This window comes from Ambystoma mexicanum, chromosome 9 (assembly GCF_040938575.1).
Source record: "Ambystoma mexicanum isolate Mex_15411 chromosome 9, UKY_AmexF1_1, whole genome shotgun sequence".
NCBI classification, from domain to species: Eukaryota; Metazoa; Chordata; class Amphibia; order Caudata; family Ambystomatidae; genus Ambystoma; species Ambystoma mexicanum.
In genome coordinates, this window is record NC_090931.1 from 1005318753 (window position 1) to 1005340752 (window position 22000).

At 43.9% G+C, this 22000-nt stretch overlaps 1 protein-coding gene across 2 annotated transcripts in view; it reads right to left on the minus strand.

Moving 5' to 3' along the window:
* Window positions 1-2079: 2079 nt before the first annotated feature.
* The window catches only part of CERS6 (ceramide synthase 6), a 1220327-nt gene continuing 1200406 nt past the window's right edge, over window positions 2080-22000 (minus strand). For both annotated transcript variants that reach the window (XM_069616260.1, XM_069616259.1), the window contains one exon: window positions 2080-5892. In XM_069616260.1, coding sequence (XP_069472361.1) covers window positions 5734-5892 — 159 coding nt within the window. In that variant the 3' untranslated portion in view covers window positions 2080-5733. The remainder of the gene's footprint in view (window positions 5893-22000) is intronic.

The following is a 22000-nucleotide window of genomic DNA, read 5'->3' on the forward strand; positions in this document are numbered from 1 at the left end:
CGTGGAACAGAGCAAGAAGCGATCCCAGGTGAGACGGGGGAGATTTACGACATAAGGTGCCGTTAGAAGATGTGCAAGAAAATATAAGAGAAAGGCAACAAAGTAACAAAGTTGTGTATGATAGTCACAAAGTGTCCAAGGAGTACAATGTTTTGGAAGGTGAGATGGCATGAATTAAGCTACCCCCTGGGTTGCAGAAGCAAGGTTGCTCATGGTCTAAGCTCGTACTAGCAACACAAGTGATTTATGGAGCTTTTAAGACCTCTGATGGAAGAGTATGGAATATGGGTATAGTAAGTAAGTGTAAAAAGCGTCTACTGTCAGCAACAGATACAAATGGAGAGGAAGCTGTAGGAGGGAATTGAATGTGTATCATAGTCAGTTTGGGGAGGAATGAGAAGAAAAGGTATAATGGTTGTGGTTCAGTAATTGAGGTGGCCAGTAGACCTTGAAGAGAAATAAGGAGGCAAGTATGTCTTGATGAATATGCAAATAGATTTCAAAGTTGAGATTTCAGGTTTTCCACTTCCTCAGCAGCTATCTTTATATATTCTTGTTTTTTAGAATAAGTGATAGCAGTTTTCTCCAGTTTTCCTTTCTTATGCTGGGCTCCAAGTTTTCTGTTTAAGCATTTCTTATCTCTTGCTGTTTTCCACCTGCAATCACAGAAATGTTCATAGCTCAATTGGAAGGCTTTTTTATGTGACTTAGTGTATAATGCAGTCAGTAACCAATTGTGTGTGTAAGGAAAGGAGATGTGTAGCATGTCTATTCTCTGTGCATCAGTTGCAACGTGGAATCACTTTCGGGTTCCAAGTTACATAGTGAATGGAAATGGCTTTGGAAGCTGCTGGTGGAGCATTCACGGATTAACAATAAATCCCTTCCATCACTTACCGTGTCTGCAATGATTATTTTGAGGCTCTTTAGTGCTGCCTGCCCCAAAAGCATTGTGGAAATGATTGCATTTTGTGTGTCTATCTATGTATCTATGTATCTATGTATGTATGTATGTATGTATCTATCTATCTATCTATCTATCTATCTATCTATCTATCTATCTATCTATCTATCTATCTATCTATCTTCACATACACACCTGAAACTCAGGTTCATGCCATGTAATTGGTGTTGCAGCCCATGAATCAGAAACTTGCGCCAATTCAACACATATATATGAAAAATGGAGCAACGTACCCCTATTTGCAGAGCGCAAAGATGTACAGCATCATACAGTTCATGGCATGCACCAAATAATTTCATAGAATTATCGTGCATCTGCTTGACCGGGTGGAACATGTTTTTGCAGCTGCTATAGAAAACCAAATACACATATTGTCAGAGAAGCGCTGTCGTTGATTGTAATATTCTGTCGCATGAGCCAGTTGTTGCAGACAGACCTACCTGTATGTCTTCCTGCGAAATATATATACATACACCTTGTAAGAATGTCAATTATGGATTATGTAAAAGCCATATAGATTGAGGACTGCTGAATCCTTTATTAAAGGCATGTAGCTTTAAATACCACGTCTTTGGCCTCATTACTCATGTTTGTTCCCGTATGCTTTGAGTGAATAGTTTATGACGTCCTCGTCGTGTTAGGGCGGGACTACAGTAACATTGAGCATTGTCCAGTTAATAGATAAAGAAAGAAATGCTCTGAAACAGTATATTTGGACTATTGCCTGCACCCACGTGTTGTAACTGTACTGCATGTTGCTGAGATGAATCGTAGACCTTTCCTGGTAGCTCCTTCGGCCGCCTGCTTTGTGATCTTGAGCAGAGGTAGCTTTTCCGAAACAAACGTGCCTGAAAACAAATTAGAGAACAGCATTTCCATTCAGGGCAACAGCAGCACTCTGCGGTAAACCGCCATCGTGATTGTACAGTCAACTAGTCACCCAATAGCTCGGCTACTTCATTGTTCATCCTTCAATTCACCCACACGCGATTTGAAGGTGACACCAGGTTCTGCTTCCTTGATAGAGTCCCAGACAGAAAATGCCACTGTTTTGAACATTCATTAATTACTGGTAATTCGCAGTATCATAATAGCATATAATTGACACCAACATGTTTGCAGCCTCAACATAATATTTTAATCATGTTTACAGCACATTGTCCACATAGGGAAACGTGGTTTCATACTGATATGTCAGAGGATTGGTTGAAAGAGAGTGAAGGAAGAGTGAAGGAGAAACAGAGAGAGAGAGAGGCCCGTTTGTTCTGCATAGCTTTAATCTGTGTTCACAATTTCCTGTTCATAAACTACTGAAGCGATTCACTTAGGAGTGGTCATGGGCTGCAGTCTTCAACGTCCACAGCTAGATCAACAATTACAACGGAATCAGCATATACGATTCTCACAGGGTACACTTCTTTGCCCTTGTTCTGTATTACACAATATGGTGTGATTACTGTCTAAATAGGTGTGTTGAATCAAACACATGAACACATTCTGAGATGGATGACCAATGTCATTCTTTAGCATGGACATGAGTTTACAGCAAAGTGGGTGGTGTGTGTGTGTGTGTTGGCACGCACTCTTTCTTAAGTACAATAACTATGTAGTGTAAGGGATGCTGTGAAATGAATATGCATGTGACCACATCTTACCTCTCAAGCACCCATCACTTAACTACCTTAGGCAATCCCAGTGTCTGGGAATGAAACCTGTGCATCCCTGTTCACCCCCAGGCCCCAACACCCTCACATCTTCGCTACTGATTCAATGCTAATTCTGTCCCCACCTCCAAACAGAGGCCGTGCTTTGACACTTCTGAGTTTCCCATTTCAAAGGTATTGTGAGGAAATTGAATGTGTACCCCCTGTGCGCTTGTACTCCTCAGGGAGTATTTTTTTTAGAGTTAGGCTCTTTGACATTCTTGCCATTCCTCTGGCCGGATTCTGCATTGCTCGCCAAGATGCAAAGAGCCGATTTAAAGAAATGTAAGACTCCCATTTTGCTTTGTTATGATAGTGATCCAAATTTAGCCAGCTAATGGCATCACACATCTCTAACATAAGACAGGGGAATCTCTTCAAGAAAGGAAATCGTTTCTGGAGAGGAGGCGATTGGGGACTTGTCATAGATGCGTGTGTTCATTTAAATACCACAACGACCAACCTCTACATAGAAGCACATTCCATCTGCTGTATAGGCTGTTTACCTTGGCTCCAGCCACCAATGCATTAGACTGTTTGCAGGTCGTTGAATCAAACTTAACGTAAGCAAGAAAATAGGCTTTTTTGTTTCAAAGGAGAATGCCAACATTTCTTTTTTCTTTGCAACTAATCTTGGATCGACTTTACATGCACTTTCAGGTATAAGGAAATGGAGCAATAGACGCCTATTTCTCAAGGTTAGCAGCAGGTTCAACACTAAATAAAACGTGCGTTAAAGTCATTAGGTTTCACCTGCTCTCAGATTTTATTGTTACTGCTCATGTTTTTGTTTTTCTAGTTTGCATATTAAATATTAACATTCGCTCATACATGATCGCATGTATTAAACATACAGACAGATGCACCTTCTTAGTGAAAAGAAAAACTAAATTAAAGTGCAGCTTTGTAATACTTTTTGAAAGCATCATACTTTTTAAGAAATCTGAATAATTGAAGCTTTGGAATGTAAAGTGGTTACAGGTAACTTAAAATCTATGTTAAATCGATCATTGAGCTACTAAGCACTTGGAATGTTCTGTTTCATGACCTTACATGATCTAAGAGCTTCACATGTTCTCCCCGTTCGTTGAAATGTACCGGATACACTTGGATGTTGTGCATTAGAGAGAGGATTGCAGGCTGACCAACTTGAATGATGTTCCCGATGAGGCCACATTATTAATGAGGCGCATTAATCTTCATGGTGTTTGCCACAGGCAGAATTCACCTGTGCTTCTTGAACTTCACAGCAGTGAATGTTATTGACAAGCTGAGATAGTCTGCAGAACAGCGGCATTTATGGGTGTTGGCCTTGGTCTCCCTCACACAGCAGTGATGTATCTTGCTCATCTATTATTGAGCCTCACTGGACATTTGCAGAAAGGTATCTCAGAGACAGATTCTCCAGGCAGTTCTGGGCTCGCCCTAGCTTTAGGGATTGTAAATCAAGTATAAGGTAGCAGGAACACATCTGAGATGCTGAGGGTGTTTCCTGATTTTCGTTAGTGCACATGTTTGCGAAATGGGCAATTGTGTACCACCCAGACTGGGTGCGGTCTGATGCAGTCTAATAGGCAACATTTTATAGGCCATCAGCTGTTCAAGCAGGCACAAACATGAACTGTTAAGCCCTTGAACTGGCATCTGAGCCTGTGTTACTTGGCATCTAATTGCTAGTGGGACTTATCTCTGACTTCACACTCCAGGAAGGATATGTTCTGTCCCCACAACATCACCCCAAATCCCTTTAAGGGCCCTAAGTATGAACCTCTTTGTTCCCTGATAAAGTTACCAGAGAGCGGATGGGTGCAACAAACCTTCCAACCCACAGGTGAGGAAATTCTGCAATGGCTTCAGGAGAGGAGTCTATGCCTTCCAATGTATGCTACATTACAGAACCCTGTGTAGCAGAACGCACATATTCCTCGATTTAGCCTGGGCTGGCCCCATGTAAACAAGGGACGGCACCCCTAACGAAATACTAAACAGAAAACTAACACGAACAATGACAAACGGTGCCATTTGCTAAAGTCACAAAGTTCTCCCACGGCTGGACTAATGTCTCGCACAAGCTACAACCATGATGGCACACATTCCTGAATATCCAAAATGTATTACCTATACAATCATGTTACATATTTGGCTGGCATTACATGCCATGATTTGACACCTTTAACAGTTAACTCGTTGTCTAACATTCCCTATGTCTCGGGAGGATAGCTCAGGGGCAACGTGCTCGTTTGAAACATGATGAAGTGAACCAATACAGGTTCGATCCCCAGGTCCGCGCTTAGAAACCTCTGGGTATAAAGCGCATTATAAATAACCTATCGTATTCTATGATTTTCTTTCTGTTCCTAAATATGTTTTGGATGTTAAAAAAATAATAGGTTTTTGGCCACAACTTGATGCAGTACAGAACTTAACAATTGGGTCGAATGCCTTTTAAGCAATGCTAAATTACCTTTCTACAACTATAGTTTCATTTGTTCACGAGTACCTGTTCCAAAAACGACTTTCAGAAGGTTACCCTACCACAGGAGTCTGCAACCTGTGCCTCACCATGTGTGTTGCAGTACCGCTCCCACCAGCCCTAGCCAGCATGTCCCAGGGTGAGCGACGACTATGGGGAGTTGTAGTTCACAAACATATGGAGGCCACAGGTTGCAGTCCCCTGTCCTACGGAATCAGGCATGGATCAAAGCGTTCTCAGCAGGTCCATCACAGAAAGTACACAGTGCAAACCAAAGTAGGCGAAAAGAATCCTGCGTGTCTAGAGGTCTCAAAATATGGTAAAAAATAAATAACATTGAAAGAGAGTGCATCTGAAAATACTGCTCCCAGTAGGTCATTTACATACACATACAGCATGCCTACCGGTCATGGAATGGCACATCCTCATTCACAAACAGAAAAGATGGCGGTGCACGATATTTTAGCTCTGATAATCATAGCTGCTTTTCCGAGGCTGAGATATACTGTATGAAGAAACCGCATTCACAATTTATTACGAACTTCCAATAGGAAACAGTCTGTGTTGTTCTGTTGCGTGGTTTAACCGATTGGCTAGTGTTCTTCTGAGCAGGTTGCCCCTGTGAGGTAGCCATTTGTCCCACTGGCCATACTGGTGCCATTGGTAGTGGTGCTGTGTAGGTTCTTGATATGGCGGACTGTGTCTTCTTCATCTGAACTGGATTCAATGTCACTTCGATCGTCTTTCGATACCTGAGAGATGTTAACAAAGCAAAACAAAAATCTGTTATTGTTTTTTGGGACAGCACTCCTACGGGCATTTTGAGATATGGTATCTTCTGGCTAAAAGAGGGTTCGGCCCTTTTGTACTGAGGTAAATGTTTTTCACTTCATGCAGTAGGCGATAACATTCCCTATTGAGTTTTAAATGGATTCACCATATTAGTGCAGGAGGTATAATCCTATAGTGGAATACTCACCTCAAGTGTGTGATGTACCACCATTAGTAAAGATAGATAACCATTTACAAATGGAGGCATATTGTCTGATGACAGCTTCTAAATCCAAAACTTGTAAAGATGAATATTTCTGTCTGCCTACATTGGATAATGCCTAATTTTAAGATTTATTTATTTATTTTAAAAGTGATGCGTCAATGTACATTCAAAACTTGACAACCAATTGCAGGAGAGTTCCCAAATGTAGCAGGCATCATCTGCATTCCATTCTTTTTTGCCACCATGTGAGTGCTGTCAACCTGATAGGCCACCATCTTGAATGGCGACCGGAATGCCATTTTGTATTGGTATAATGTTGTCGCAAGCATCATCATGAAGGTTAGTTTGCAAAGGTAGCGGGCGCCCCTCTCCCAACTTGAACGACGATCCCCAACAAGGGTGAAACACGTGTATGGGGTTGCTGGTGGTACTCTCGTTCAGGTTGGAATTGCCATTGCATTTCGGTGCTGGACTGCCCCTGGGCAGGACAAAGACTGATATGCAAATGGATATTTCCCATCTGTGAAAGGCACAGTGAGTAAAAGCAGTGGCTGCGAACTCTCAAGTGGTTAATAACCATTGAACAGGTTATCAGGCCTTGTTCTGTCGAGAGAGGGGTGCCCGCTACCTTTGCAAACTAAATTTCAAGGAACCTGGGATTGGTAACCCTAGGTCTCCTGGGGGCAACCAGATGTGGTCTCCCTCTCACTGTGCTTAGAGAGGCATCAGCTTCACCCCACTGATGATCCCCAACAAGGGTGAAACATGTGTATGGGGTTACTGGTGGTACTCTCGTTCAGGTTGGAATTGCCATTGCATTTCGGTGCTGGACTGCCCCTGGGCAGGACAAAGACTGATATGCAAATGGATATTTCCCATCTGTGAAAGGCACAGTGAGTAAAAGCAGTGGCTGCGAACTCTCAAGTGGTTAATAACCACTGAACAGGTTATCAGGCCTTGTTCTGTCGAGAGAGGGGCGCCCGCTACCTTTGCAAACTAAATTTCAAGGAACCTGGGATTGGTAACCCTAGGTCTCCTGGGGGCATCCAGACGTGATCTCCCTCTCACTGTGCTTAGAGAGGCATCAGCTTCACCTCACTGATGATCCCCAACAAGGGTGAAACACGTGTATGGGGTTGCTGGTGGTACTCTCGTTCAGGTTGGAATTGCCATTGCATTTCGGTGCTGGACTGCCCCTGGGCAGGACAAAGACTGATATGCAAATGGATATTTCCCATCTGTGAAAGGCACAGTAAGTAAAAGCAGTGGCTGCGAACTCTCAAGTGGTTAATAACCACTGAACAGGTTATCAGGCCTTGTTCTTTCGAGAGAGGGGCGCCCGCTACCTTTGCAAATCATCATGAAGGTGCCACTTACCTCTTACTATGGTATGGAGCAGGATATGAAGTATGTGAGGGCGGGTGCCATCTCTGACTGTGATCAATTAACAAGCAAAGTAAAATGATATATTATAAAATTGGGCTTCTCTTTGGCTGTCCGCATGATATACCTGACTATGCCATTTACAGTGTCCTACACTCTTCTTGGCAAGCATCTCAGAAAGCCCTCATCTGCAATCGACATTACCACATACCTGGGGCTACACTGAAATCAGCCAAAGAGTGGCTACCATTGGTCAAACAAAGCACCATCAGGCACACTGTTAGACACCATTATGAAAAACTTTAGAGAGGGCCCGGTTTCAAGTATTTCCATCTGAGTGGGCCAGGTTTGTAATCAAGGGGGCCCAATTTCTCTTGGATACGGGTGTCGGAGTACCCTAAACACACTGCTGGCATTGGGTAGATTTTCACTGATCCAGGATCCAGCAAAAATATCCTCCTTGATCCAGAAAAAGGTCATTCACATCCTTCGAATGGTTAAGACTGTTGGACTGCTTTAAACGGTGCAGAAGCCTGGATCCAAACCCAGGTTGTTGGGACCAGGGCGAGACACTTAACCACAAGACAACTTGAATGCCTGATCAGTATGCTTGTGAAATTGCTTCTTAAGATTGCATTCTGTAGGACATATTTAAATATAGCTATTTAGGATGGAAACGTTCATATCTTTTATACTTTGCCAGCAGCATTACAGGAAACTCTCTTCTCTTGGGTTATTTTTAAGGTGTTCACGATTAACCTTCTGCGAGGCAAATGTTTATTGGGGTGGGAACAATCCCCCATCCCCTGGCATTTCACTAGTGGGATCCACAGTAAATAATTTCAATTTCAGCACTGCCTAAACACCCAGGAGTTACATCATACTTTCAAAACAAGACCCACAATACACATGGTGCATGATGTTGGAGAACACACTCGGTTATTAGTTAATCAAGCAGTATGAGGTTATCAAGTTAGTACTTATCATTTAAAATCATGAAAAGTTTTGGCAAGGCAGGGTAGGGCTCCACAAAGAAAAACGTACATTACATTTAGGCCTTATCCTGACTGTTATGTATCCATGAGAAGAAGTGCTGAAACCGGTCCATACTCGCCATCTTAGACTTGACATTTTCAGACAGGGCCTTGTTGAACCAACTCAGTGAAGTGCAGCTTAAATCGCTAATTGCAGCAAGTAAGGCACCCACATCTGGGCATATAAACTGTCACTTAGAGAGACAAACTAAAAACCAACAAGCATTGGAAAAAGCCATCAGTTTAGGCTTTTGATTAGGCATGGGATAGGAATTTGCCAGGCACTGCCATAAGGGTACCGCCTGGCCATAACATGGGAACAGCTGGAAATGGTGCAAGCACCTGGGCGTATGATGTAATTGCCTGCAAAATGTCTGTCTTATAACTATACATAAGCCAAAACGTTTGGCTTTGCAATTCCATGTTTCAGGGCTTCAGTGCAAGGAACAGATATTGCTTACGCATCTTGCTTACATATTGCTTATAAATAAACTGGCTTAATCCCACATTGTTAAGAGAGTTGTATTACACAAGCAGCTAATTTACAGAGACAATCGGTTTGATTCAGGTCTCATCTAATGCGCTCACTCTCCCTTTTCTACTCTTTCCTCTTGTGCACTCCGCCTCACTACTCCTACCACTGTTCTCACTCCTCCTAGGTCTTGCCTTAACCCTTTCATGTTTGTCCTCTTCCCACTACTACTACTACCTCCTTCTCTGCTATGCTCCCTCTTCCACACTATTACTCCTACCTCCCAACTACTGCTCCTGCTTCCAACTACTACTCCTCCTTCCACTCCACTACCCCACCCTTCAATCAACTATTCCTACCTGCAAACCACTCCTCCTCCTTCCAAAGCTCTACTTTTCCCTCCAAACGCCTACTCTTCCCTATAAATATGTACCAATTCCTGTTAGCTCACTAAAAACTAGACAGAGTCAGGGCAGTTAGGAAGTCCTGTAGGGGGTTTAGGTAGCTGGCATTTAGATATCATCTTTAAACAGTAGGGGTACAACATTCAGTAGCACTCACCCGTGTTTTGGACACCTGGGTAATGGAGGAAGGTCATAACAAATACGAGAAAGAGAGGGATTGGCTTAAGCCCCACAAAGGAAAAAGAAAAACAATTGAAGCATCTCTGTGACTTGGAGTCCTAGGTACACAATGGACAGATACAATTATCCATTTCACAGGGATTACAGCAGTAACATTTTACATTTCCTGCATTAGCTCTTCATCCTGCGAAGATTTGACAAGTAACAGTTGGTGTCCTCGAGATTTGTAACTTCAGCCATTATTCCGTGGCACTCTTGACCCTGAATGATACCCCTTGTACTATAGCTTGGTGATTGGTTGGAGATTGTAAAACTGAAAATGAAAAGAGGTGTACACTGCCTATTGTATCATACTGAATGGAGAGAAAGAGCTGTGACCAATACCCTACTATCCATTGTCTACACTAGATTACACTTGTCCACCAAATAACATGCATCTCCTGTCACTGATGCAAATGGATACTGTATCCTTCTTGTGGGACAGATCTGCAAAGCACGATACACTGTCTGTCAACCATAATGGATGCACAAGGAGAATCTTATCTCATTTGCTTTAGGTGCCACACCATGGAGAGAGGGGAGAGGTGCACGCACATTTGCCTTAGGACTATCAGTGAGAGGAACAAAAGACATACATCAGCCAGAGACCACTCGATGATGCAAGGGGTATCATTCAGGCTCAATGACACCTACTGTATGTCTCAATTCAGAGGGCAGAAGTGAACACCTCTGCTCTGGCAATACAGCCAGAATCAGGGCACACATATACAGCATCCCCTCACCTATTGGAAAGAATGCTATTTTGCCTGTGCCTTTGACCCCCACAACATAACCTTACATATTACTCAGCAATGTACCACTTCATTCTGTTTATTTTAAATGTCATTGTGATGCCTTAGTAGATGCCACTTTGTAATAGGATGAGTTAAAAACTTGACTGGATGTGACCAGAATCTCATTTTGCAGTGTAAATAGTTTATATTCAAAGTATAAAACATAAGAAAAGGCATACCGTTCAGAGCTAAGGAAGCAACATTCTAGCTACATGTCTAGCCTAGGAACATTAATATATACATTAATGCCATTGCATTTGATCCTTCTAAACCGTGTCCAGCTGCTTTGCATTGCCACCAGAAGCTTAGTGGGCGGCGCGTGAGGTATTGCCACAGCAGTAGGTGAGTGTCCACTGTTAGGCTAATTGTCTGAATGTGCTTCATTGGCACCGTTCTGTTCATGGAGACTAGGATCGGGGCTGCCAATGATGATACTGTCTCACCCATGTCTGGGGGATGCTGTTAAAATCTGTGAATGATAGAACACACGTTGGTGCACAAGCAGTGGGAGGGCTGTTCTTTGTAAGTGCAGTAGAACGGGGCCATTGGCTTTGTTGTTTCATGCAGAGAATATCTCACTGTCCCTGCTCTTACAAGGTTGCTACAAATTTATGTGAAGTTGCTGGACACAAAATATAATTGATGTTCTCTCAGTGAAGTTACATGCTTGCGATCAAAACCATCAGAACGACCTCTTTCGAACTGTTTCTGAAATTATCCAAAGCTGTCAGAAGCTTATGGATTTGCAACCACTGGGATTGTTCCAACTCGGAATAGCCCCGGTGAGGGTTCACGTTGCAACTTGATGTCTACTCTTTCTAGCATGTTCAGACATTGGGAGGACTGGTCTTTGCAGAATAGGGGAAACTGCATTGTGAAGATCATTTATTATCTAAAGGACCAAGGCAGCTGAACCCGCTGCAGAATGCCTGTGATTGTTCAACGACGTTCTGCATGTTCAATGTATTTCTTTTTTTGTTTATTTATTTGTGTATTATTTCACAGAACTTTACACACATTTAATGCAACTTATAACAAAACATAAAACACATTTCAACGGGCAATAACCCTCTCAATCACTATACATATCATATTAAAAACATAAAATACCAATGTTAAACCCACTTATTACGTTAATTAAAAAAAGGATACACTTGTGTTAGACTACTCATGAGCCACTTTCTCCTTTCAATGTCCTTACAAGGGTTTCTAGTACCACCTTAATTCTCAGGCACAGTTAAAATAAAGCCATGTTCAACCAATATTAGCCATCAAACACTTTTTCCAAAATGAATCGCTAATTATTTCTACCGTCCAATACATGTATTCGCTCAAATAGGCCATATATAAGTGGCCTAACTTACTATAACCTTTCATTACATGTTGGCAAGTCTCCAACATTTGCAGAGGTTCACATATCCTGCAGTCTCGTTCTTCCCTTCGAATGCCCCGCCATGCACCTCTAACCTCTGATATTGGCAATAGATGTATCCTTAATACCAAGATGATCTGTCTCAGATCAGGAGTTGACGTTTTTATCAGATATGTTGGGGAGTCAAATACGTGGTCTGGGTCCTACAAATGCTTTACACTTTTTAGACTTGTCAAATATGCATGATTTAAACCCCGGTCCCACAATTTGATTTGATCAGAGAATTCCTTTATCAATATACCTCTCTCCGACAACCCGTTCGGGCACCATCCGATAGCTGTGAACAGATCTTCACACAATTTACTAAGACATTTACGATCATTTGTCCCCTTATTCAGTAGGGCAGTACCCACTATTCGCAAAAAAGCACCTATCTCATATTAATATATAGAGTACCGCGCTTCATCAACACTGTGGCCTGGACAGAACTCAAGCGCAGCTCTAGTCTTAATGCTTGAACTAGCGCACTCAGTTCATTTATTTATTTTTGGAGTTTTAAATAAATTCAAGAAAAGCAGAATAAAATACAAATAACATCAAATACAATCATAGTAGCCACCAATTTCCTGAACAACTGACTAAAGCTTCGTTTTAACCTGCATTAGAAATAATGTATAGATAAACTTAAAGGGTTTGATCAAATATATACACGCGTCCCCCTAGTATAAAAAGTTCCATTAAAATATTCTGCCAAAATAGCGCAAGTCAGGATATCTGACATGAAAAGAAGGGAAAACAATGCTGGTAGACAATGTATTTTCTTCACCCCAGGGAGGAGTGAAGCCTTGTGAGCCAGCTCCCGCCCTCTACCTTCACCAAGAGCTGTTGGAGCAGCATGGCCATCCTCGACCATCAAAGGTAAGCCCTTTTGGGCTATGCAGAATACTTATTTGCCATAAATGGGAAAAATTGAATTTCTAGCTACAAATTCTCTGCATATTCCACATTTTCTAAATGCGCTTTTGCATCTCCTCTGGCGTTGCGCAAGTGTGTGGCAGTATTTATTGAGGGTCAACAACTTTGTAGTCACCATTTAGCTATTTGTTTGAATTGGGACCAAATTCAATCCAAGATGGCCGCTGCCTCCTAATTCATAGGCCTCTATGGGAATGGAGAACACAGAAGCACCGGCACCATTGTTAACGGTGCCGGTGCTTCCGTGACGGTCTGCCTACTGTGGCCGCTGTGCCCGGCAAGGTCCGACCTGTCGAGCACAGCGGCTCCGGCAGGCAGACCTGTGGTATGCCGGTCTGGAAACAACGGTGCTGGCAAGCTTACCGGCACTGTTGTTTCCGGAATGGTATATTTATAATGAAGCCCTATGTCTTTTGTTATGGTTAATTCGGTTTGACCATAGAGTGATGATCTTTTGACTCATCACCCCTCCTCATGACAGTTCTTTGTGTGTCAATTTTTAAGCTCTATAGAAACTCCCTTAATTATGAGTCCTGGATTATCCCACCAAATCTTGTCCTGTACACATAACATGATATGATATTTTATTTATATCGTGCTCGTAAACAAGTGTTTCAGAGCGAGACCAGCAAAAAGGGAGGGGAAACACGGGGGAACAAAATAATATAACAGCGATCTTACTAGGCTCAGTGACATCTAAGAAAGCGCAAGTGCATGGAGAAGAGAAAATGGGGGAAATGCATAGAAAGGGGGGTGAAAGTGCAGAGCGAGGAGAGAAAAACAGAAATAAATATAAAATAAAATAAGTAAATAAATCAAGGGCGATAAAAATCCTGCTAGTGCAACCAGCAAGTGGCAGGTGAAAGTTGGTCAGATAAGGTATATCTGATAAGTGCAGAAGAAAGGTGGGAGGGTGACTGTATGGGTACAGATACAGAACCCTGATGCAGGTGGTGGCCTGGAGGCAGTGTAGGAGGATGGCAGGGTGAGCAGGTTCCTGGGTCTGGATGACAGAGGGTGGCCAGGTGCACAATGACAAGAGAAGAAACAGATCAACAGAGAGAAGGGGGCAAAGGCAGAGGCAAAGAGGAAGGTCTTGAGGTGCTTCCGGAATCGGAGGTGGTTTTCCTCAAGTTTCAAGGCAGCAGGGAGGGTGTTCCAAAGGGAGGCACCTGCAGTAGACAGAGATCTACCCCCTGCTTGTTTCTTTGCAAAACAACTAACCCTGAGAGAGTTAGAAGTAGAGAAGCGAAGGGCTTGAGAGGGGAGGTATTTACTGAGGGATATTTGAAGGAAGTTTGGACCCAGTTGTCAGAAAGCCTTGTGGGCAATGCAGAGGATTTTAAACTTAATCCTTGCATCCTCTGGCAGCCAATGAAGGGATTTCAGGGCTGGAGAGATACGATCCCAGGGCTTGAGGCCAAGGACAAGTCTCACAGTCCTGTTCTGGATTAGTTGTAAAGGGTGGAGAGTAGAGGCAGGTAGATTTAGAAAGAGGCTGTTACAGTAATTCAGTCTGGAGAGAACCAGAGCTTGGGAAACCATGAGCTTTTGAGGGAAGGATAAGAAAGGCAGAGTACCTCTCAGGAGGTGCAATAAAAGGTTTGACTTTTTGGAGACATCAGAGATGTGTGAGGAGAAGGAGAGTGTAGAGTCAAAGATAACCCCAAGGTTTTTGGCCACGCAGGTAGGAGTAGGAGGAGGGCCAAGGGAGGCATGCCAGAGAGTGAGAGGAAAGGAAGAAGATGGTGTACCAATAAGGAGGATCTCAATCTTGTTGGCATTGAGACATAGATCGCTGGTGGCACACACATTTTGAATGGGGATTACACAATCAGAGATGAGGGAAGGAGAGGAAGAGGCTGAAGGAAGCCTGAAAATGAGTTGGGTATCATCAGCATAGCATTGGAAAGTTGAGCAGAAAAAGGAGATGCAGTAGGCGAGAGTTGCCAGGTATTGGTTGAAAAGCCAGGGCGAGAGGTTAGACCCCTGAGTGACACTTCATGTGGAGAGGGAAATGGAAGATAGAAAGGACCCAAGTTGTACCTGGGAGGGTCGCTCAGAGAGAAAGAGGTCAGCCAGGCCAGAGCCTGATCAGTGATACCCAGGATGTCACAGAGTCAATTGAGCAGGGTGGTATGGTTGATAGAACACAGAGGACAAGTAGCTGTTGTACAAATAGTAGCTGTTGGACAAATAATGAACATTGGGTACGTATAACGCCATTGATGTCTGTGCAATAGACTCCTAATTATGTAATTGTATATGCTTTTGTATTTTTAGCCAAATTGAATAACATAGATCTGAAGGTTGTACCATGATTAATTATGTTACACAGGGCATTCACACTTTATGTAGATGACATATAACAATATTCTTCACTCCATGGAGATTTTTAGCACATTTCCCACTCAAGATACTTGCTCCATACAGGACCATAGAAAATGCTTGTATAAGAGAAGAGCTCCAGGATAAGTGTTAGAAGACTATAGAGAGACCACGAGGTAAATCTAAAAATCCCCAAAACATCCTGAGTCATTCTCATTGATTGTCTATCAAGTCCCCCTCACTCCCAATGTAGCATTTTCTGGGCATATTTGGCCGCAGAAGTCATAATATTTGCATCTTGGAAACGGGAGCCCATTTGCTCAAGAGATTCTTATTGATTTTTGTGAACAAGCAAATTGCATAGTTCCTCATTTTGAGTTGATCATCATAAGACCCCTGTTTACAAGCAACTTCACATAAATATGTATTAAGTCCAGGTTGTGTTTTTGCAAACAATATTGCAATGTCTGCATACATTAGAATTGGCAGACATTGACTTGCTGCTATACAAGCAATATCAGCGCACACAAGTTCTAGGGTGATTGCCAAATCATTTATATATAAATTAATACGCAAGTGAGCCCACACGCACCCTTGTTGAGCTCTAGATTTACTTCAAAATGTGCAAATAAGCTTACCTTTATAATCAAGTTTAATGTGAGGGTCTAGGAGTACAAGACGACATAAGGGTGGTCCGTTGATTGGCAAAAACGTTCATTCTAAATGGAAAGGGGGGAGTTGAAGAAAAGCCTAGCGCTCCCTATCTCTAAGCGGGGTTTCCCTGCCTCAAAAACATTAGCTAATGAAACTGTCTCTGTCAGAATGTCCAAAGTAAAGTTCACTGTCCTATGTCCAAATCCTAACCTAGCCCTCACATGCTAAACCTAATATGAAGTGAAAGGGAAGAATATCTTTTGGCTGTCGATCTGCAGCCCACCTTTGCAGTTTGAAATGAAAATTCAAAAAGTTGAAGAAAAGCAAACAAGAATGTTCCACAAGACTTAGGGGCTGATTCCATTTCCCCTTAGTCTTTCCAGCTTTATAGAATGTGATTTCTGTCTCAGGGATCAATCCTTATCCTTTATTGGTCGGCCTGACTCCCCAAGCCTTGCAATAAGGAGGGATGGCCCAGGCAACTTTCCCAAGCTGTGTTGAGGGCTTTGACCCCTTTTCACAGTACCCCTTTCTTGGCGCACTCTCTTCCATTTGGGGTACTCAATGGTCTTGGTCCCACAGTCCTTTCCTTCTGACCTCACTCCCACCCACAGCCTTGGTTTACTCTTCCGCCAAGGTCTCTGAGGGTCATCTATACATTTCAACTGTGTGCTCATCTGTGGTGTTTTTCGGGGTGTCTTTCCCCTGCCTAGGTCCCAGAACCCTTTCCGTTGGTGAACTCCATGACTCTTTTCTTCTGACTCTGCTTCCACCCACTGCTTTGACTTACTCCCCTGCCAAGGTCTGTGCGGACAACTTGTGAGTGCAACGGTTTGTGTTCCATAGTCTCTGGTATTGATGTATATCTGTTATTCTCACCTGGTCTCTGCAGAGGCGTTGGGGCATGGTTGCAGCCCTCTCAGTAATTAGATCACCCCTTCAGGTCTTTCCCCCTGGGGCCACCTGGGGGCGGCAACAATTGGTGGCACTGCTCCTGCGTGGATATGAGAAAACATGAGTGCGCTTATCGGTGACTGTTATACCTCTCAAACCCTTCTAACCAAGGTGCAATTTCTGTGGGCATGTATCGGCCCATAAGACTCACCTGGTAATTATAGACGATGAGCTCTCTGTCCTGCTACTTCTGGCAAGGGCGCTTGTTGATGGGATCTAGTTCCTTCACTGATCCCTGGTAAGTAATAGTCCAGTCCAGCTGCGAATATGCTTCTCCTGGTTGGTGGTAAGTGTCTCTCTATGTCTCTTGTCTTTTCCCCTTTCTGTTTTCTCTCAATGTCTCTTGTCTTTTCCCCTGTGTTTTCTGTCTTGGTATAATTGCTCTCAATATTGCTGTTAATTACTGAATAACGTTTTCTCTTTTGTTTTCTTCCCAATAGATGGAGATGCGGCCCAAAAACAGCTGTGGAGGCGCGGAACACAGCCGGAAGGAAGATGGATGAAACCGCCAATGTCAGACAACAGGTGAGTGATGGTTTAAGAGAAAGCGCGAGGTTCGGTAGTAGCGTGACCTTAAACTTAATGGGCATCATTACAAGAGTGGCAGAATGGGTTAACGGGTGCCGCAAAAGGATGCAGACCCGTTAACACCATTCTGCCACATTACGAGGTCACCTCGCGGGATCGCTATGCACGTCTGTTTCACCAGACATGCAGAGCTGGTCCCGCGACGGGAAGAGGGAGCTAACAACAGGCCGGTCGTAATCGGCCCATTGTTAGCTCCCTCCCCCATTCCCATTCAGCCCTATGGGGGCTGAAATGGAAATGCGGAACGTCTTGGCACGGGTTCCTGGAGGGAGGAATTACCAGGGCCTCCGAACTCGGAATGGCCCGGTAATTCCCCATTCTGGGAACCCGGACCCAGACCCGATTTTGGCAGCAGCCATGCTGCCAGTAGTGGCATTGCTACTGCCAAAATCGTAATGAGACCCAATGTCTGTTAAGTGTCTAACCTTGCCTTTCGTTTTTATTTGCAGGTGCTGCGGTCGCGGGTTGAGCGCATCGCGCTGCGGTGTCAAGACGAAAATTTCAGCTTCCCGGAAGGTTTGGAGATGAGCTGCAGTACCAAGATGAAGATGTCAGCGTTCCGGAAGATTTGAAGATGAGCTGCGATGCCAACGAAGATGTGCACAGGTGAGAGCAGGATTTCCAAGTGGTAAGTATGGAAGCAGGAAACAGGATTTCCAAAGGTAAATTTAATCCCAGGCAGCGGTGAGAGTTACACTGCATGGAAGTGCAGAATAACGTGAAGCGTCTGCCTCAGGGATCAGAGCAGCTTATATAGCTGTGATTGTGGGCACGCCCACTAGGCCTGGCTTCCCTGCCACACCCTGCCACTCCTAGTGAGTCAGCACATGCAAGGCAATAGCAGCAGCCCCACCCAATAGTACACGTGGGGCTGCTTTAGAGATGAAAGTTCCCATGTCAAATACACTTTGCACCCGAAATGAGATGCTATGTTCATAATAAAAGTATTCTTGGCCCAAACAAGTGTTCTTGCTAATTGTTTTTCTTGAGACTGGCACCAGAGGCGCCAGGATTGTGTCCATCCAGACCCCTTGTGTATGTGACCCTGTAAGGCTTGCGTCCTTGGCCCGATGACCATGACAGCACTCCCACTCAAGGCCCCTCTCAAGGGTGGTCCTCCTCCTGGTCCTGGCTTGGTGGGATTATTGTGATGGAATTGTTTAATTAAATGTGGAACATGGACATGTTCACTGGGTTCGCATGTTCGGTCTTGAGGTCCGTAACCTTTCCAGTCTATAAGGTAATACAATTTGGACCGAACCACCTTGGAGTCCAAGATGATTTTAACTTCATACTCTGGTTCCCCATCTCGAAATTCGGGCTCTGGTGGAGGCCTAATCCGTGCATCCAGTTTCATTGGTTTGAGGAGAGAGACATGAAATACTGGGTGAATCTTCATGTGCGATGGTAACTCCAATTTCATGGCGGCAGGGTTGATTATTGCTTTGATAGTATAGGGGCCCAAATATCTGGGGTGGAAGGCCCGTGGTCCTTTCAGTGGTATGTATTTGGAGGCTAACCAGACTTTATCCCCTATCTGGTAATCAGGAGCTTATTTTCGGTGCCGGTCAGCAAACAGTTTTTGTCTTTCTTTGGCCTTAGTCAGGTGTTCTGTCACTTTCTCACGAACCTGAGTGATGGTTTTATGCAAGGTTTTTATTGCTGGCATTTCCAAAGTATCGAGTGGATCAAACACTGATGTCTGTGGATGTCTTCCGTGCACAGTATAGAATGGGGTTTGCCCAGTACTCGTGTGAAAAGAGTTGTTGTATGCATACTCGGCTACCCAGAGTATGTTTTTCCAGGAGTCTTCAGAGTGTTATAGCATACACTTTAAATACTCCTCTAATGTCTTATTAGTTCGTTCGGTTTGCCCATCGGTTTGAGGGTGATGTCTTGTGGACAACCGGTGTTCTAAGAACACAGTAGCGAGAGTTGATGTAGTTGGAAGTCCCTTCAGAGGGATGAAATGGGCCATTTTGGAGAATAAATCCACAATGATTAAGATGGTGTTGTAACCATTGCAGGGCGGAAGATCCATGACAAAGTCCATTGACAGTGTATGCCAAGGTACTTGCGTTACCAACAAGGGACGTAGTAAACCAGCAGGGTTTTGCTTCTGAGATTTGTGTTGAGCGCAGACACCACAGGTTGCAATAAACTGGACAATATCTTTTCTCTAAGTAGGCCACCAGTAGTTTTGCTTTATCTTAGCCTGCGTCATGGCTATTCCTGGATGTCCTTCCACTAATGAATCATGATAGTTTGTGATGATTTAAGTTTGCAGTTTCTTGTCCTGGATATATAAGCGTCCTTGAAAATATGGCAGATTGTTTTTGATGGTGTACCAGTCTCCCTTTAAAATCCATTCCTGTAGTGTCGATTGATTCATCTGGGACAGCAAATTGGTTTTTAAGTCATCTACACATGTAGTGGCACCGATCTTGGTTTGGATTCGTTCTTCGGGAATGATGGCCACGGGATCGGATGTTGTAAAAGCCTCTTTTTCTTCACTCATGCGTGATAGTGCGTCTGCTTTCCCATTCCGTACTCCAGGTCTGTAGGTGATAATAAAGTTGTATTCTGAGAAAAAGAGTGCCCAACGAAGTTGGCGCGAGGATTGTGCTTTGGCAGTCTTCAAGTATTCTAAGTTACGGTGGTCCGAGATGACGGTGACTATCTGTCTTGCCCCAAGAAGATAGTGTCTCCATGCCTTGAATGCTGCTTTAATTGTCAGTAGTTCTTTATCCGTGATCGCGTAGTTCAATTCGGGGGCAGAAAATGTGTGGGACCAGAATGCGACGGGATGTAACTGTCCTGTTTCCGGGTCCCGTTGGGACAACACCGCTCCGATTGCCACGTTTGAGGCATCTGATTCAACCACGTATGGCAGGTCTGGTCGAAGGTGTCGAAGAACTGGTGCTGTGGTAAAGGCTAGTTCAGTTTCCGAAAGGCTTCTTCAGCTTCTGTGGACCAATGGAATTTCTTGTTATTTCTCAGCAAGGAAGTAATTGGGTGTACAATTTGTGAGATCCCAGGTATAAATCGACGATAGAAATTAGCGAATCCGAGCACACTTTGTATTCCTTTTGTGGATGTTGGTGAGGGCCATTGGAGGATTGCGTCCACCTTTCATGTGTCCATATGTACGCCCGGTGGTGTGAGCATGACACTGAGAAATTCGACATCGGTCACATGGAAGAAACATTTTTCCTGCTTGGCATACAACTGGTGTTGTCGAAGTTTCTCTAAGACCGCCTGGACATGACCGACATGTTCTTCCTTGGAATTCGAGTCAATGAGAATGTCATCTATGTAGACAAGTGTGCAAATGTCCAATAGCTCACACAGCATGTCATTTATAAAGAATTGGAATGCCGCAGGGGCGTTAGATAACCCGAAAGGCATGACCTGGTATTCGAAGAGGCCATACTTCGTGCGAAAGGCCGTCTTCCACTCGTCTCCTTTTTTGACTCTCACAAGATGGTAGGCCCCTTGCAAATCCAACTTTGTGTAAATCTTAGCGTGTTTCACCTGATCCAGGAGCTCTGGTATAAGTGTTAAAGGGTACCATTTTTTTTACTGTGATTTGATTGATTGCTCGGTAGTCCATACAGGTTCTTAAGTCCCCCTCCTTTTTAGGCATGAAGAAGAAGGGGTCTTGCTCTGTTAGAGAGTAAATTTGGCCAGGGAATTTGGGTTCCGGGCACAAGGTCTATTTGGCAATCATAGGGGCTATGCAGGGGCAAAACGTTGGTTTGCTCTTTTTGGAAAACATCCTGGTAATCCAGATATTCAAGTGGTAAAGAGCCAGTGAAACCCAGCACAATGCCTTTCTTTAGTGTCAGGTTGATGACGTCTTTGTTGTAACAGGTGTTGGCACAGTCTTGAGAAAAGGTCAGAACTCATTTTTGCTGGTGGATCCTAGGATTATGTGTCTCCAGCATATGCATTCCCAATATCATCTGGAACTGAGGAGCACCGATGAGATCAAAGGTAATGTCCTCTTGATTCCCGTCCTGCAACAGAAGCTTGACTTTCTTGGTGTATTGTGTCACCGGGCCGGATGATAGCTGAGAACCATCCACTGCAGTGACGTTTTACGATTTCTGTTTTTGTTGGAGAGGAAGGCCTAGTCAGATAGCCAGATCTTGGTCACTGTAGTTTCCTACCGCTCCACCGTCAATGTATGCCTCCAAGGCATGTATCTTTGTCGGTTGCTTGTCATTCACCAAAAGTACCGGAAGGACTAGATGTGAGGTCTGTACGGATTCCTTTTTTTCGCTCAACAAGTGGACCCCTGCGCTTGCCGGGCATTGGAGTTTCCCGCGTCCTGTACTTCTTCTTCTTTGTTGTTTTTGTCCATTGCTCCAATCATTTTCTTGGGGGGGTTTTACCAGGCATTCACAAATGAAATGACCTGTTTTAGCACAATATAAGCAGAGTTGTTGCTGCTCTTCTTTTCTCTCTTTCCGCCTTGATAAGAGGACTCCACAACCCACCGATTTGCATTGGTTCCGACTCTTCGTGTGGTTTGGTCTGGGTATTGCAGGGTCACACATAAACTGTCCTTCCTTCTGGTCTGGCTCGAACCATTTTCCTATTCTGCAACCTATGATCGAGTTGCACTGTTAGGTCTATGTAGTCTGCACACCCCTCAGGTGGGTTCACAAGTTGAGCCAACAC